Here is a 16,455-nt window from a genome sequence, read left to right on the forward strand (position 1 = left end):
AGATGCAATTTAGTTTTATTTTCATGGAACAACGTTATTTTTTTTGGATAATTCAATAGACACGGGCCTTCCCTTTAATTGAAGGTTTTTGACAAAACTAGACAAAATCTAAGCGAGGGTACTGGGGAATTCAAGGTCAAAGTCCAACCATATTTTTTCTAGTTCGTTCATAACATTCAAAGGTTATTGTTTGCTTTTGATTGGATTAATCTGGTTGCTACAATCATTATTGCTCACTGTCTGGATATGATTCAAATCTTGGTCGGTCCTGCCACATCCCACGGGCCCAGGAGTGTTACATAAGCAGGTCTCTAGAATTATGATGTTATGATCTACCTGTCATCCTCTATTTCAACGCTGTAATAGTTGATTCCGCTTGAAAATTCGCCTCAGCTATCGTTATCTCTCTCTCTCTCCTAATGTCTCACTACAGATTTTAAATAAGTCTAATCAAGTCAAACTTACCTGTGCCGGCTACGATAATTATATATCCAAGTTTAAGTGTTCTTAATTAGCTAACTGTTAATTTGGTTTACAGTTGGCTATTGCAAGAAATTGATTAATGATACCAGCCCCTCCTGCATAGATTGATAATTGCCCCTTGCCACTTCCCCAAGTTATATTTTGCTATTTTTTTTCCCTTCAACAGGTCAAAAAGTGCGGAAATTTTCACCATTTGGTTTCCTTTTTGGTTGCACCATTAGCTGCAAGATATGATCAGAGTTGAGGAAGCCCTTTTAGCTCCCTGAGATAATGAAATTAGTGTCATTCGTCTATTGCTTCGAAAATAAAATTCTAAGGATGTTAGCCATCATGCTGATACCTTGAAGTCGACAATTTTCTCACAAACATTTGATCAGGTTTTCGAGGAGAGGAAGAGAATCAGAGGATCGAGTATTTACATATTTCTTGGAACCAAATAATTAAGGCTGGTCTTAATGTCTTGCTCCTTGAATTGTTCAATGGTATGTGTAAGTTGACAACACACAACACCGAAAGAGTATTATGTATGATCAAGTGTTGCCTTTCCACGATTACGTATGATGGTAATGCTAATTTGAAAGAAAAACAAAATGAAACCTCTGGCCATAATGGGGGGAATGAGTTTGCCAAGGAACCATTTGGAGACGTCAAGGTTTGTCATCTGGGGGGTTAAAATCCAAATGTTTGACAAAAACACAAACATGTTCGATGAAATGTCCCAATGAGCTGTGATTTGGCGGGAAAACGGAGGTTCAAATGTTATGCTCGAGAATTAGAGATGACCGAACCCAGAATTTTTACAAAGGACAACTTGCTTTTGTTACATTTTTCTTTTTAAATTTAAGGCATATATCCATCTTTGATTTGATGTTCTACTTTAATCTTTGATGTGGATCTAAAGTATATCTGATATTATTTGGTAGCAGAAAACAATTCTAAAAACTGGAAATATATGGTGAGAAAGCCCGGCAAAAAGCTTTCAGCATAGTCTCTAAATTTACACGTATTGAGTTTCTTTCCTTCCAACTGTCACTTTTTTTGACTGATGGGAAAATGAATGAAATGCGTGCTTTTCATCTTTTTTTTTTCTATTCTAGCCAATTCAATGGAAATATTTGATGATTGCACCGGTGAACAGAGACGATAGCAGAATCAACTGCTTCGACGTCTCTAATTTCTTCCCTCTGGTCCTCACTTTGACTCTATTGATTATTGATTGGGTTTCATTTATGTCACCGCTTGCATTTATTATTTTGAATTTTTCTAATTACAGTTTGTTAAAAAATGTGGCATCTCAGTTATTGAAAGTAAAGAAGCTAGCATTCTGTCAAAAAATGTGTTCATTTTGAGAATTGATGATGAACCTAATTACATTCGGCTGAGGAACGAAATTGGCAATTTACGCTCCTCCTTTTTATTTGCCTCATTGGACTCTGCTTTATCATGTTCTCCTTCCTCAGGCTCTTTAGCTGGTCCAAAAGAGACTAACTCTGTACGACATAGCCCGTTCAGTTTTGTCCCAGCAGATAATACATCAAAATTGTCTCCTACAACAGTCATTTTCTTGACCTTGAAGTCAAATGAAATTCTAGTAATCCCTGTACAGTTAAACAAGGGAAGTCACTGAAATTGTAGTGTTTGTAACCAGAGGATAAAATTACAGTTAGTCTGGTGAGACCACCTGAAGAAAATGGAATGAAAATGAACTTTTTTTTCATCAGTTTTCCTTTTCTGATGCACAGTTACTAAAAAAAAAGCACATGTTTGCATTTTAGCTCGTCCCACACTCCCACTCCGGGTGGGAAGTTGAGAAAAGAAAAGTTTGATGGATGGTAAGAAAGAAGTTAAAACTCAAAATACCTATAAATTCAGAGACTATGCTGAAAGCTGCTCGCCAGGCTTCCAAATTATCATCATGTATTTCCAATTTAAAAATTGCTTCCTGTTACAAAGCAGTATTAGATAGTTATGGTTCAGACACAATTCGAAGTAGGATATACAAGTCAAAGAATAATGTATTGAAATTAGCCGTTAAATCCGAACAAAGAAAAGGTAGCAACAAAAGCAATGTATAATCAAGACTCAAAAGATGATTTATATATATATATATAGATATAGATATAGATCTATCGTAATGACAGATGCCAGTCAAGCTCAAAATGAGAGCATGCGTTCCAAAAATATAGTACTTGGACAATATAAAACAGACTTACCTCTGTTTTACAGGATTCAGATATATGTAACTATATCTGAATTAGAATCATCGGTAGGTTGTGGGAAAATATATCCCACTGCCTTTCAGATTCCTCACGGCTCTCGTCATCCATTAAGTTCATTTACAGATATACAGGAAAAAGATAGAAATCATACTGATGTTCAGTAAATAACCAGATAGATAGAGAGCAAACATGCCTTGAATGTACTACTACTGTTGCAGCTTGAGAGATTGAGGGAAGGGCTGTTGTCAACAGTAACGTCTTCAGTGCAAATGTCAGTAGCAGAGATTGTTTCAGGCCACAGTTGCTGCAAGAGGGACAGGTAAGCAAGTGATTAAAAAGGATGGAAAGAAAACTGAAAAGCATATTACTTGCTCAACTTGGTTTAATACTTGAATATCTTAATTAATTTGGTTTCAAAAAACGAATATTCATCTTATTTTAGAGACTGGCCAAAAAATTGGCATTCCTTTGTCTATGATGGCTGGCTACATGCTTGTAAAACGAATCCAAGAACTGAAAAAATATACCCCGCTGCCGGTCAGATTTCTCACTGCTTTCGTTTATTTACATATATACAGGAAAGAAAAGGAAGAGAAAATAATCAAACTAACGCTTAGTAATGAACCAGATAGATAGAGAGCAAACATGCCTCAAATCTACTAGTACTGTTGATTCTTGATAGATTGAGGGAAGGGCTGCTGTCATCAGTAATATCTTCCATATAAGCGTCATCAATAACGTCTTCAACGTAAGGGTGAGTAGCAGAGGTTGTTTGTGGCCGCGGTTGCTGCAAGCAAAACGGGTAGAGGAGTAATTAGAACAGATGGAAAGAAAACTGGCAGCATATTACTTGCTCAACTTGGTTTATTGTTCATTATATGTATCATCGCAAAAAACACTTGAATATGTTTATCAATTCGGATTCAAAAACCGCAAATTCAGCTTATTTTCGAGACTCACCTCAAAACTGGCACTGCCATATCTGTCATAGCTGGCTACATGTTTGTCAACCGATTCCAAGAACCGAAGTAACCGTTGATCAAGTTTCTTGACCTCCCCTTCGAATTTGGCTAGTGTAACGTCTGAGTTCTCATAGTTGTCCATTAGCTGATGAACATCGTTAGTGAGGACTCTGAGTTCAGAGAACAAAGGGCAAAGCAACCAACATCGATAGGATCTGTAGCCCTCGGCATTCCGAAGAAGGAAAAGCACTTCATCCAATCTGCGGTATAGCTGTTTGAAGTCGTCGTTATTGGACAATGAACTAGCATGGTTGTCTAGTTTGTCACGCGCCCTATTGAAAAGGACGACGAGTTCCTTCTCCATTAACTCTGCGAAAGATTTTAAGTTTTCCACGACACCATTGACAATCTCATCCGTAAGTTTTGACTCAGGCCTACAGATATGGAAACAACCAACAACGTGAATGATATGTGTTGGTGGTAAAATTTGAACTAAGCAATATGGAAGCGACACTGTGATAAGGAGGAACAATGAGCAAAATGCCTACCTCATACACGAAAGGGAGTAACTAAACGCTGAGGACAGAAACAGAATGATAGCATCACCTTAAAAGGGAATTAGCCACTCATTCACCTAGGACATTCAGAGGAAGTTTCCTTACGATACTCCAAAAACGCCACAGGCCTCCATAAATTTTAGGAAAATTATCGACTATTCATTCAAAAATTACCTATCATCAAAAATGCTACAAAAATTTAAATTTATTCTATTTTCTATTCATTATTTATAATGTGTCTCAACAGTCTACCAAAAAAAATATAATTACCTTTTCAAAATAACTACCACTATGATTTGTATTTACTTTTGTTTTGTCATTTTACAAGAGAAATTATACTTTTTTGATAGATTGTTGATACAAATTGCATACATTAAGTGTAAAATTAAATAAATTCAAATTTTTGTAATTTTTTTTATTATAGGATAAATTTTGGGTGGACAACTAAAAATTTCCCCAAATTTTATTACATGCCAACTTGGGGAAACACCTCACTTGCTCAGCTCACGACCCTCCCAAATATCTCCCTAATGGTCAAAAGGCTTAGCACGAGAGAGGAGACCTCACTAGCTGGCAATTAAGGACAACAATAGAAATTAGGTGTTCCTCAGCACCATTGGCATGGGCGGACATTATTTTTTCATTCAAATTTTCTTTAAACCAGCTCTGAAAGAGTTATATAAAACGAATTTGTACACATTTTTTATAATAAAATACTTATATTTTAGTGATAAAAGTGTTGTTTAACAGATTTGGAGACATATAATTCAAATCTCAATAGTCATATAAAGTTCACAAATGTGGTCATGATAAGTTATAGCATTTAAATAAATAATTTATTGTTTTTTTAATTTAAAAGAAAATAATATAATTTGAGTTTTTGAAACTTTAAATCTATTCAAATGAGCAGTAAAAAAACCTAAATTAAATTAAAATTTTTTGAATTAAGTCTCCCTAATTTAAGTGTCTAGATCCACCACTGTCCATTGATCTATTAAAAAAGGGCTAATCAAGGATTAACACACGCTATCCACTTATATAACTTGACCGTCGGAGTGTTATCGCCGGCAATTTCCAGCATCATCTCTAAATTCCTTCTTTCTTTTAAAGTTTAATCCTATCTAGTTCATCCCAGACCAATTTAGGGACGAACCAACAACCTTCTTCATCAAAACCAACCTCAATGTTTTAACTCCACTACGGCATAACCAAAAATGGACTAAAACAATAAACGTCCAAGAGTTTTCTGCAAATCAATTAAAACCTAATTATTGTCACGTGCTGAAAGAGTTAAAAGATTAAGTATTACCTGGTGACATTGGAATCCCATCCAGCAAGATCGGAAGCTTCTCTCAATGCATCCCTCCATCTCCCCACTTTTGGCCTAAGGTCATGGCTTTTTTCATGCTCAAGAAAAGCTTCCCCAAAACTTCCGTGCTGATTGCGCACGTCTGACGGAAGTACCTTGTAGAAAACTGGTATGACAGTTTGGTACAATTTGTTGCATTCAATAATCTTGACAAGTTCTTCTAAACACCATCTAGAAAAAGCGAAGCGTTTTGAGAAAATAACAAGTGAAATCTTTGATTCTTCAATTGCTTGCAAAAGCGCCGGCATGATCTCGTCTCCCCTCCTGATTTGCTCATCGCGGAAGGTTTTTACACTTTCTCGAAATAGAGCAGCAAACAGATAGCTTCCAAAATTTTCACGGATATCCTCTCCACTAAATGTAACGAAGACGTCATGCTTATATCTCCATTGATCACGAAGACGACAAGAAGAAGAAGATGATAATGAAGATGAAGCCATTAATAATAAAACTTAATTCATTTTGCACATTTTGCAACAAAGAGCTAAATTGGTTAGCTCTAATTTTTTATTTTTTATTTTTGGCAGGTGTTTGAAGAGCCAAGACTGCTCTAGTAACCCGCTAATTTCGCATCATGTTGCAGTGCAGTAGCTAGCATCATCACTCGAAACACTCACGAAGCCTTGGCCACTCTACCAAACCCCCACATTCTCCAAATAATTGACAAGCTTGCAGATTTGGATGTATTCTTTGAGTATTCAACTTTGATGGAGGGATTAAAGAAGTGGGACAAAAGAAAAATTATTTTTTTTAAAAAAATAAAGGTTAATTTACATTTGAAGTGCTCCTATTATTGAGAAGTGGAGCAATAATTATTGAGAGGTGGGATCTCCACTGTTGTTTATGTCATTCATTTTTTTCCCTTTTTGTAGTATAAATAGGTGGAAATGGCAAAGCCTTTATAATTATACCATCCCATTATTATAATATGAATCCGAGAGTATTGAAGTTTTTGGGTTGTTTATTATCATTCTATCCCTTTGGTTTCTTATCATCCACATTATTTGCTTCATGGTTTGGATATTTCACAACAAGATCCACAATAGACGATTAGATCTATAAAGAAAATTTTTAAATTTATGAAATGAGTGGTTTGATTAAACGGATGGTCTATCTACTTGTTAGAGTGCATGTAACCACATCTTTTACTGAGAAATCAGCCTAACATTTTTTGGTAGGCTAATAATTTTTTGAAGTACTATTTTTACGATGAGAATTTCTTATTTGGCTAATTAATAATTTATCAGACAGAAGTCAACCATATCCACGTCCCTTCTAAATACATGTGAAGAGACTTAAATCATTAACCTTAATGATGAAATGAGTAGATGCCACCAACATTTGACACTTCTATAAAATACATAAACTTGAATTAATGGGTTTTTAAAAATGTAATGTTTATTGAACCTTTTATGAATAAATGAATAATAATTTTTTATTTATTTACATGACAATCAAGGCTTGGATCTTTCACGAGACTAAATTCCTTCATGATTTGAATTTCATGTGTAAGAATAATTAAATCTCAAATATACATTATCTAATAAAAGATCTTTAATTAAAACGCCCAATGCCCTTGTGTAAATGATTAGAGGACCGTAATATTTTTCATAAGGACAACATAAAAAGTAAAGACATAGAAGGATTGACTTTAGCTGCCCACCCCCCCCCCCCCCAAAGAAAAAAGGGTCAACCCAATGAAAGAACTTCAGTCAATAATTTTGAAACTTGAGGGATACGACTAGTAAGGAAGGTTCTTATTATGTATTTGGTTTTGATAAATAACAGGAACATGCAGCAAGTTACCTAAATCGAAAGAATCGAAAGATCACTCCATGGACGTAGCACAATCAAAAATGACTATACATTTGGAAGGACGCTTTCTTGGCTGATATTATTAGTTCATGGAGTTTATTAGTGTCGTTGCACTTTCTTTTAAGTAGACCAGCCTACAATTGTTGAATTGCCACGCGCTGGTCAAATGTTAAAAAGTTTCCGAAAAAAGTGCCAACCAATTTCCTCCGCTTTCGGAAAAACGTTAGATTTACTTTACCTTCATGTTTCCTCACGTCCCCTGAGTGGATGAAGTGTCGTTCATTTACAGGTTCGAGATATAACACCGCACTCACCCCACCTCGAGCCTGTCGTGTAATTTCCCCCGTGTTTGACTAATTTCACCGGCCGCCAAAATAAAGACAAGACACTTGAAATATAAAATTAAAGCAGAAAAATTAAGCAAATAAATAAATAAAAAGGATTTTTAATAAGAGACGGCGAGTTAACTCACTTTTGAGAACTGTTGTATTTGTTTTTATCGATGAATTGATAGGATATTTTATTCTCAAAAAGAGTAAAAGAAATGGTGAGTTCACGAACTTTTCTGACATTCACCACCGACTTTGAAAGTTACCTCCAATATTTTCAAATATTAACAAATCATCATAAATCACTATCCAGCCATCAATTACTCTGTGATATTATTTTACATACAAAATAAGTAAATAAACTCAATCGAGTGATGTGAACCATATCATCCCAAAAACAAGTACGATATCATCATAAATCATCATAAATCACTACCCAGCCATCAATTACTCTGTGATATTATTTTACATACAAAATAAGTAAATAAACTCAATCGAGTGATGTGAACCATATCATCCCAAAAACAAGTACGATATCATGCGTTGACATAAACAGGTTCAATTTTGGGAGCTGCTACCTTATGTTTAACGTAAGGTGCAGCCCCATCGTACAGTTGAGTGGGTCTCAATGAGATCCAGCTGTGTGAGGAGGTTGTACCTTACGTTAAATGTAAGGTAGGCCAACTCTTCAATTTTTTATACTTTAACGAGTAAAAATTTTATTCATTATTTATTTAACTTGGACAGATTCTTTAAAAAAAAAATTCCATTAACCATTTAAATTTGTTATCCGAACTCATCTCTTTATATATATATATATATATATTTGTAACTTGTATTTAAACATTATTTTAGCTACAATGCTTTCATCATATTTTAATTCACAATATTTTAATGAATATAGATTGATAACTATTATATAAATATTAAAGCTAATAAAATCTTAAAAGTAAATAGTTGAATTTTAGGAAAAAAAATTAATATGTAGCTTGCACATTTATTTTAAGTTTGAACCTAGCATGCATATAGATAGTTTATGCTTAATGTTAATTTTTAAATATTTTTGTGCTTTAGATTTACATAAGGACAATAATAACTAAAAATAATAATTAGAATGATAGCACCTGGAAGTGATATGACGGTTAAATAATGACAATCAATTTTATAGAGAATGATTTTCTTTGTAAAGAAGAAAAAAAGAAATTTTTTAACTGAAAATTTTTAGAGAGGGAAAGAATAGAATTTTTTTAGTTAACAAAATAAATTAAAGTAACATTTAAAACCCTTATTATACCGCAAAATAATTTATTTTTAAGGTGAAGATTATCAAATCTAAAGAGATATATATTTATGAATGAGAGTAACAATAGGGAGATGCCTAAAATTAGGCTTTCCTACAACATATAAGTCACTTAATTAAAAAAAAAGTTCTTAATTATACTAATTAATAACTAGATTTCTAAAATTTGCCGCCTTCCTAAATATAGAGCCAAGTCACTAGTTAATTGCCTAGTGCTAAAGTCACTACTAGCTCTAATGGCATTTAAGCTGGATTTAAGTTATTGTAGTCTTGTAGTGGAAATATTCTAGAATACATCAGAAGCACTATACCTGATTAATGCATGTATAATTTGGGCATTTATTTTAAAAAATTATCATGTAATTCATAATATATTTAATTGGCGCACGCATGCCACCTATGCATTAATTAATTATAATATCTCTAATGTACTTTAGAATCTTTCCTTTTTGTGTACAAAATAAAATAAAAATAATTTTTTTTGGGAGGGCCATTAGCAACTTGCTATCAACTTATGCAAATCTCTGCAAGAGGAAAATCTTAGCTTATTCTTGGTGCCCTTGGTGCAAATTTGCTTGTGAGACTGCAATGCATGCTCTAGAGACATGCGGTTATGCTAAAAGGGTATGGATGCTCTCTTCTTTTGGAGCTTTTATGGGAAATTCCTCTATCAAGCTTCAAAGAGCTGGACTAGCTTGTAACGAAGAAAGATAATGGAGATGATTTTGAGTTGTTTATGGTGATGGCTTGTCTATTTAGAGTTCAATGAATAATTACAAGCTTGGGAAAGGAAATTATTGTCCTTTACTAACCTATAAAAAAGCAGTGGATTTGTTGAATTCTTATAGATTTCTCCAACAGAACTCTTCAAACCAGTCGATTTTGAGAGGAAAGTCTATCCATTTAACCCTGGCTTCTCCTTGATGCTCCTTGGTAAAAAACGAATGTAGATGCAGTGGTGAAATATGATGAAGGATTGGCTAGCTTAGAGCAATTATAAGGAACTCTCAAGGAAAGGTCATGGCTGCAGCGACTTGGAGACATCATTTTCTAAAGGGTGTTAAATTTGTTGAAACACTGGCTATTAAAGATGGCAAAGACAAAGGGGCTTTATCCCTTGATTATTGAGTCGGATTTGCAAAATCTGATGGGTTTAATCATTGGCAAGTTTGAAAGCTGGAGTGAAATTGATTGGTTAATTTGTAAGATTTGAGCACTTGTTGATGTTGTGTTTATGTCTCTCTCTAGATCTTATAATTTAGTGGCTCATAAATTGGCCAAATTGGCATTGTTGAAGCCAAATTGTTGTAGTTGTTTGTGATGTTTATTTATCTCAGTAATGAATAGTTATTTTCGTTCAAAAACTCATTTGTCCCCGTTTATTTTAGATTCCTAAAACATCTATCTTTGAACTATTGGATAAGGACTAGTTGGGTATATTTGTAGGAGTTAGCGCACAAAGATTCTATACCAGTAGAATACACAATTGAATTGATTATATTACTTGATATTGTTTTATTTGTAGCAAAAGAGACAAGCGATTTTCCGTAGTAAGTCCAATAGCTTGTTAAATTTTTATACCAGATGAATTGTTTTGCAAAGTTCAATGGATTATGGAAGATTAACAAACAAGGAAACAAGTAGAGGACTTTAGTTGAATTAATCTTGGTATATAAATCATTTCTTGATTTCAGCAAACGATTTGTTTAGGAACTTTTAATTCATATGTTTCTTTAGAAAAATTTACTTCTTAATTCGTTTATGATCAAATAGGGAATAAAAAAACAAAGACTATTCATTCTAATTTTGGTGGGTTTGAAGAGAACAAGATGGAATCTGAAGTTTTAATTTTAGGGTTAATTTTAGGATATTGAGTGGTTTATAGAGCAAAGTTTTAAATTTAAATTATAGTAGAGGGTGTGTAAAGAAAATGAATATTAAAGATGAATTTTCCAAATTCAAATAGTCACAGGTTAGAAGGTATTGTTGTATTAGAGGGTGCCAAAACTCCCACTCTAACAAAATAAATGACAATTGGGGATGATAAATAAAAACAAGGCCGGCCCACTCTTAACTTAAGACATCTCTTCGATATCCGGCTCACAAGTAGGGCTGGTAAAATTCGGATCCGGGTCTAAATATTGTAATGTCCGGATTATTCAACCCGGATGCAATTTTTAGATGTATGGGTTGAGTTTTAATCTGGGTACCCGAATTTTAAATTTTTTAATATTATATGTGTATTTTTTTTTGGTAATTTTATAAGTTTTAAATTTATTTCAAAAATTTTGTCATGAAAATATAAATTTTAAGTGCTTAAAATTTTATATATGTGTAATAAATGAGTCAAATAAATATAAATATTTAAAATAATATATATTTTATAATTTTTTTAATAAAATTCAGATTCTGAATTTATCAAGTGATGCCCAAGACCGGTCCTGTTTCATACCCACAACGCCCGAGTGTGGTCCATATCCGGACCGAACAGGTATTTTTACCACCCCTACTCACAAGCCCAAAAAAGCAACAATCTTTCTCTTTTTTTTTCTTTTTTTTGAGAAGAACCTTCCTATTACCACATGCAAATCTAATTATATCTTCTTTTCTGTCTGTCACATGAGAACAAAGAATTTTTGCCTTGATTTGTGGAAACTACTCCCCTCTCCCTTCAATTTAAGTCATAATTGCTGCCGAAAATCATAAAAAAACTCTGCATATTCGGAAACATGTATTTTGGATGAGGTGAAGATAGATTCTGTAAGAAATTCAGCTTCGTGTTCAGAGGATGTGGTATTGCCGCCCTCTAATATTCTCACCACTTCGTTTTACAATCCTATATGGTATATAGATTATATCAATTCTAGTAGGATTTGGATTTGGAAGAGGTAATATGCAAGCTTTTCATGGTTTCAAGTTTTAACTGTTCTTTACTTCTTTCGCCACTAGCAATGGCAGATATAGAAAAATAATTTAATACGAGAGCTAAATTACATAACGATAAGATGTAAAAACTAAATTTTTTTATGAATTTATATGTTTATGGAGGTTATTTACATTGATATAATAGGGACTAAATTGTATAATAGTAAAATAACGTGTATAGTTAATTGTAACATTATTATTTTTAATTAGTTTGTGGGTTTTAATAATTCTTAAAGTTAAAATATAAAAATTTTATGGGTTTATGAGTCTATGTGGGCTATTTTTATAGATTTATGGAGGATTATTTTAATAGATTTAAAAGGAACTAATTAAAAACCTAAGTAATTTTCTCTTCAATTTTTAGAATTTATTTTCTCCAATTGAGACTTAAGCCCCCACTAGTCATGAGCTGGATCTGGCCCTACATCTAGGTTCTAGCATGCTATCAATTTCTTGTTGAAGGTATAGACAAACATTAATCCTTACTTTTGTGACTATTTTGATACATAGATCTAAGGCTAAGTAATTCAAATCTTGGTTGGTTTTGCCACAATCCATAGGCACAGAAAAGTTATAAGCACTTCATTAGAATTATGACGTGTCCATATTATGGTTCAGCCCCTTTTTATATGCATCCAAACCCTGTTTTTCATTGATATAGTCACTAACAGTTGACCGTGCCCGAGAATTGACCTAAGTTATCATTTTCTTTCTCGCCCAATATGACTCCTCATTACATTCTAAATGCGTATAATCAAGTCAAATTTATCTTTGCTGGTTACCATAATTATATATTCAAGTTAGGGCTTTCTAATTAGCAAACTGTTAATTTGGTCTAGAGTTGGCTATTACAAGAAATTGTTTAATGGTCAAACTGTTTTTGCCCCTTGGCACTTCCCCAACTATTTTTTTGGTTGTTCTTTTTGTCCTTTAACAGGTCAAAAAGAAGGGAAATTTTTACCATTAATTTTGTTTGCTTTTCGGCTGCATCATTATCATTAGCTCAGCATTTAGCTCCAAGATCTACCTATATGATGAGGAGTGCTAGCAACAGTCGCTTATGCGAGCGACTGTTGCACTCGCTGCGTGTCTTAGAGTGTGAACAAATGTGTCATTTCATTAAATTTGAAAAGCATTCATATTTTATTTTTTTACACCCTCCACTTGAGCTAACAAAATTACAACGCTACCCTGATCTTCTTAGCATTCACAGTTACACTGGCGACTACAACAGCTCATCAAGACATCCTTCGCAGTTTTTGTTTTTCAATTTTTTTTATTAATTTTACACTGATTAGTTTTCACAAAAAAAAATTATTGATTATCTCAAATTTTGACCAAAGCCCCAACCCCCAATTCTTTTTTTAACCATTATTTTAGTTAATGCATTTAACAATTTAAAATTTTTAAAATAAGATAAAATTATTATAAGATTATGATATGTCTACAAATTTATTTAATATTACAAAGGTCCTAATAATGATTAATTAGGGATAGATTTTATGAGACTGTAATTAATTCAAAAGAAACTTACTTTTTTTTATATATAAAAATATAGAAATAGCAAGTGAGAGAAGAAATTTTTGATATAGAAATAGCAAGTGAGAGAAGAAATTTTTGAGAGACTAAATGATAAGGAGAGTATTATATAAAAATAAAAAACGATAGTGATTGTCCTTATCATTAATCCCTCAAAATTTTATTCTCTTACCTACTTTTTCTCTAATAAAAAGTAAGGTGGTGTTTATTTTTTTGTCTGAAATCTGAATAGACCTGAATTAGTCTGAATTCTGAATAGATCTGAATGTCTAAATCTAAATAATATGTTTATTTTTTTGTCTAAATCTCAGAAAATAAGTATTAAGTTGTTTGTTTTTTTCAACTTAAAAAGCTACAAATATATACTTTTACATTTGTATCCTTATTAAATTTAAATATTAAATAAATAATATATTAAATACCACAATATTTTAACATTTATAAATAAAACTATATTAAAATAAATACATAATTATTTTAAAATTTTAATATATAAAATACCATAAATTTCAAATTTCGGCTGCATCATTATCTTTTAATTGTGGCTAAATTGTTTTACAAAAATCAGTAGTCCAGTAAATAAATAACATGGGACTAAATGAAGGCTCAAACGTGGATGCCGAAAATTTGATATAAGAACCATAAAACCCTTGAGACAAGTAATACGTGCCTCGTCGATTCCCTCCTTTTGTCGGGCAACAGTTCACTCGATAGCGCTCTGCAAAAGTCCATGTAAGTGATTATCTGATTTTTTTTTCTTTTCTTTTGATTCCTACATTTGTTAAACAAATTTTTTATTTGATTTATTGTTTCTTTTGAACTATTTGATTTTTGCAGTAATTTTGTTTTTTTTTTTGTTGAATCACTGAGAAATATAAATGGAAAAGAATTTAGGGTCTCTCTTATTCTTAAGTAATTTTTTTCAATTTCTCATTGTGAAATTTGATTTGCTTATTGGCATTAACAAGTAGAGAAGAATCAAATGCACTTGAAATTATATCTCTTTAGCGCTGATTTTTTGAAATTAGAATTGAAAATGAGGGGAAAAAAATTTTAAAACACTTATTTTAGTTTGTTGCTCTGAAAAATGAAAATAACGGCTCAATCTGGGATTTTGTTTTTTATAGATATTTGGTAGCAACAATATATTAGGCTTTTGGTTATTATCTTGCATTTACCATTTCATGTCATGATTGATCCACTACCTGATTGTGGATGTAGGAGACTGGTACATACATTCCATGATTTCTCAAGTGTCTCTCTCTGGATAATCTATTTATGCCTTTTAACTATATGTAAATTAGTGGAGCTATGCAGGCCTTATCTGCCTTTAAAGTTCTGAGAGATTTGAATTGCTGTGACTTCTTTTTAATTTTTAGAAATTTTCCTCCTCTGGGTTTTTGAACAAAACAGAATTAAAATTTTCACCCTCTTTTTTCTTGCTTTTGTGTGGTTCTTTGCTTTTGTAGCGCTGGAAGTCCATTTGTAAATCTTCTTCCTCTTTCTTTGCCCTTCACTGCCTTTTTATTGCTTCTTCTTGTTTTCTGAGAGGAAGATAAACATTTTTTTCCCAAGTACCCAGAAATCCTGCGACTGTACTGTGTTCACTGAGTTCTAAACTGGAGAATACTGCCAGACCATACTAAAAGATTGAATCCAGGGGACCTTTACCACTCAACCTTTGGTTTTTGTGCTGATATTTGCTATAACTTTTATGTTTTTCTTCTTATCTAAGGTCTGATTCTGGAATTTCAGGTTATTGCCACCCTGAAGTCTCTTTTACCATGCCATGCCATAGTCTAATTGCTTAGATTAATGGCATATCAGCAGTCTTTGAATCTTCGCATCCATTCCTTCTGGAGAAGTTTAAATTGCCTTAGAAAAAAATTCTCAAAGCCTCAGAGAACTGGAAACACCTTGTTTAATATCAAGAGATTTGATCTAGCCCGTCTTTCATCGTCCCAATCCACAAAGGTAACTCTTGAAAGTATATATTAAACAAAATTCATAAAAAGTGGAAGAGTTCTTGCTAGTGTTATGAGCCTTCTACTAATGTTTTAAATAGGAATAGGAAGTTGCTTCATTGTAGCTCTCTGGTGCTATATGATTAATGAAGATTAATTGTATCTGTCTTTTTTCATCTTAAATTAAAATTTTAGCATGTGATATGTGTTGCCTTGTTTAGTCTACACTGGGTAGAAGATGTTTAATGGTTGTTCATTTTTCTGTTTGTGCTGTAAATAGATAACTTTGTGATTGTTAAGGTTGTTCCAAAGTTTTCTGCACATCTTGTTCGTTCACTCTTTTTTTTCTTTTAATTCATAATTGTTTATCTAATTTCTTTTGGAAAAAGTAAGAAAGATTTTTAAAAATTTCATTTTTCCCTATTTTTTCTGAGGAGGCAACTAGCATGCAGCTATTGATTGATATTTTCTTGGACTTGGTTTTTCTTTCCTAGGGTTCCTGCTGTCTATCTATTAATTTGAGTACAAATGTTCGTGGAGTTGGTCGTGCAAATTTTCACAGTATAGTTACTTCTAAAAGTGATCAAACATTGTCCGTAGAGGCACTTGATCCAGTGAAGTTTGAAGAAAGTGCAGTAAATCCAAAACCCTCAAATGGCAGAGTAATGCTTATTGATGGAACGTCAATCATTTATAGAGCTTATTACAAGATTCTGGGTATGTGAAATCATTCTTTATTTGATTTATGCCAAATGGTTTATTGATTTTGAAATTGAAGGTTTCCTTAATTTTCTTTTCTTTCTTCTTCTTTTTCTTTTTGGTGTTACTTGTATGGTTGAATTTTTTTACAAAATATTGAGCTGTGGTTTGTATGTCATCTGAACATGCTGGGTATAAATCCATCCTGGTCTATTAAGGCATGTTATGGTTTGGATTGCATGACTTGGTTATCAAAAGATTGAAAATCATAGAATCTGAATCTTTTTTTTTTTT

At 32.8% G+C, this 16,455-nt stretch overlaps 1 protein-coding gene across 9 annotated transcripts in view; it reads left to right on the forward strand.

Moving 5' to 3' along the window:
• The first annotated feature begins 14,082 nt into the window (after window positions 1–14,082).
• The window catches only part of LOC18048219 (DNA polymerase I), a 13,732-nt gene continuing 11,359 nt past the window's right edge, over window positions 14,083–16,455 (forward strand). For 6 of the 9 annotated variants that reach the window (XM_024188873.1, XM_024188875.1, XM_024188874.1 and 3 more), the window contains exons 1-3: window positions 14,083–14,230; window positions 15,254–15,472; window positions 15,957–16,179. In XM_024188873.1, coding sequence (XP_024044641.1) covers window positions 15,314–15,472; window positions 15,957–16,179 — 382 coding nt within the window. In that variant the 5' untranslated portion in view covers window positions 14,083–14,230; window positions 15,254–15,313. Of the gene's footprint in view, window positions 14,231–15,253; window positions 15,473–15,956; window positions 16,180–16,455 lie in introns of those variants that run through there. The other 3 variants (XM_024188880.1, XM_024188881.1, XM_024188879.1) reach the window with 2 other exon arrangements.

The sequence above is a fragment of the Citrus clementina genome, unplaced genomic scaffold (assembly GCF_000493195.1).
Source record: "Citrus clementina cultivar Clemenules unplaced genomic scaffold, Citrus_clementina_v1.0 scaffold_3, whole genome shotgun sequence".
Taxonomy (NCBI): domain Eukaryota; kingdom Viridiplantae; phylum Streptophyta; class Magnoliopsida; order Sapindales; family Rutaceae; genus Citrus; species Citrus x clementina.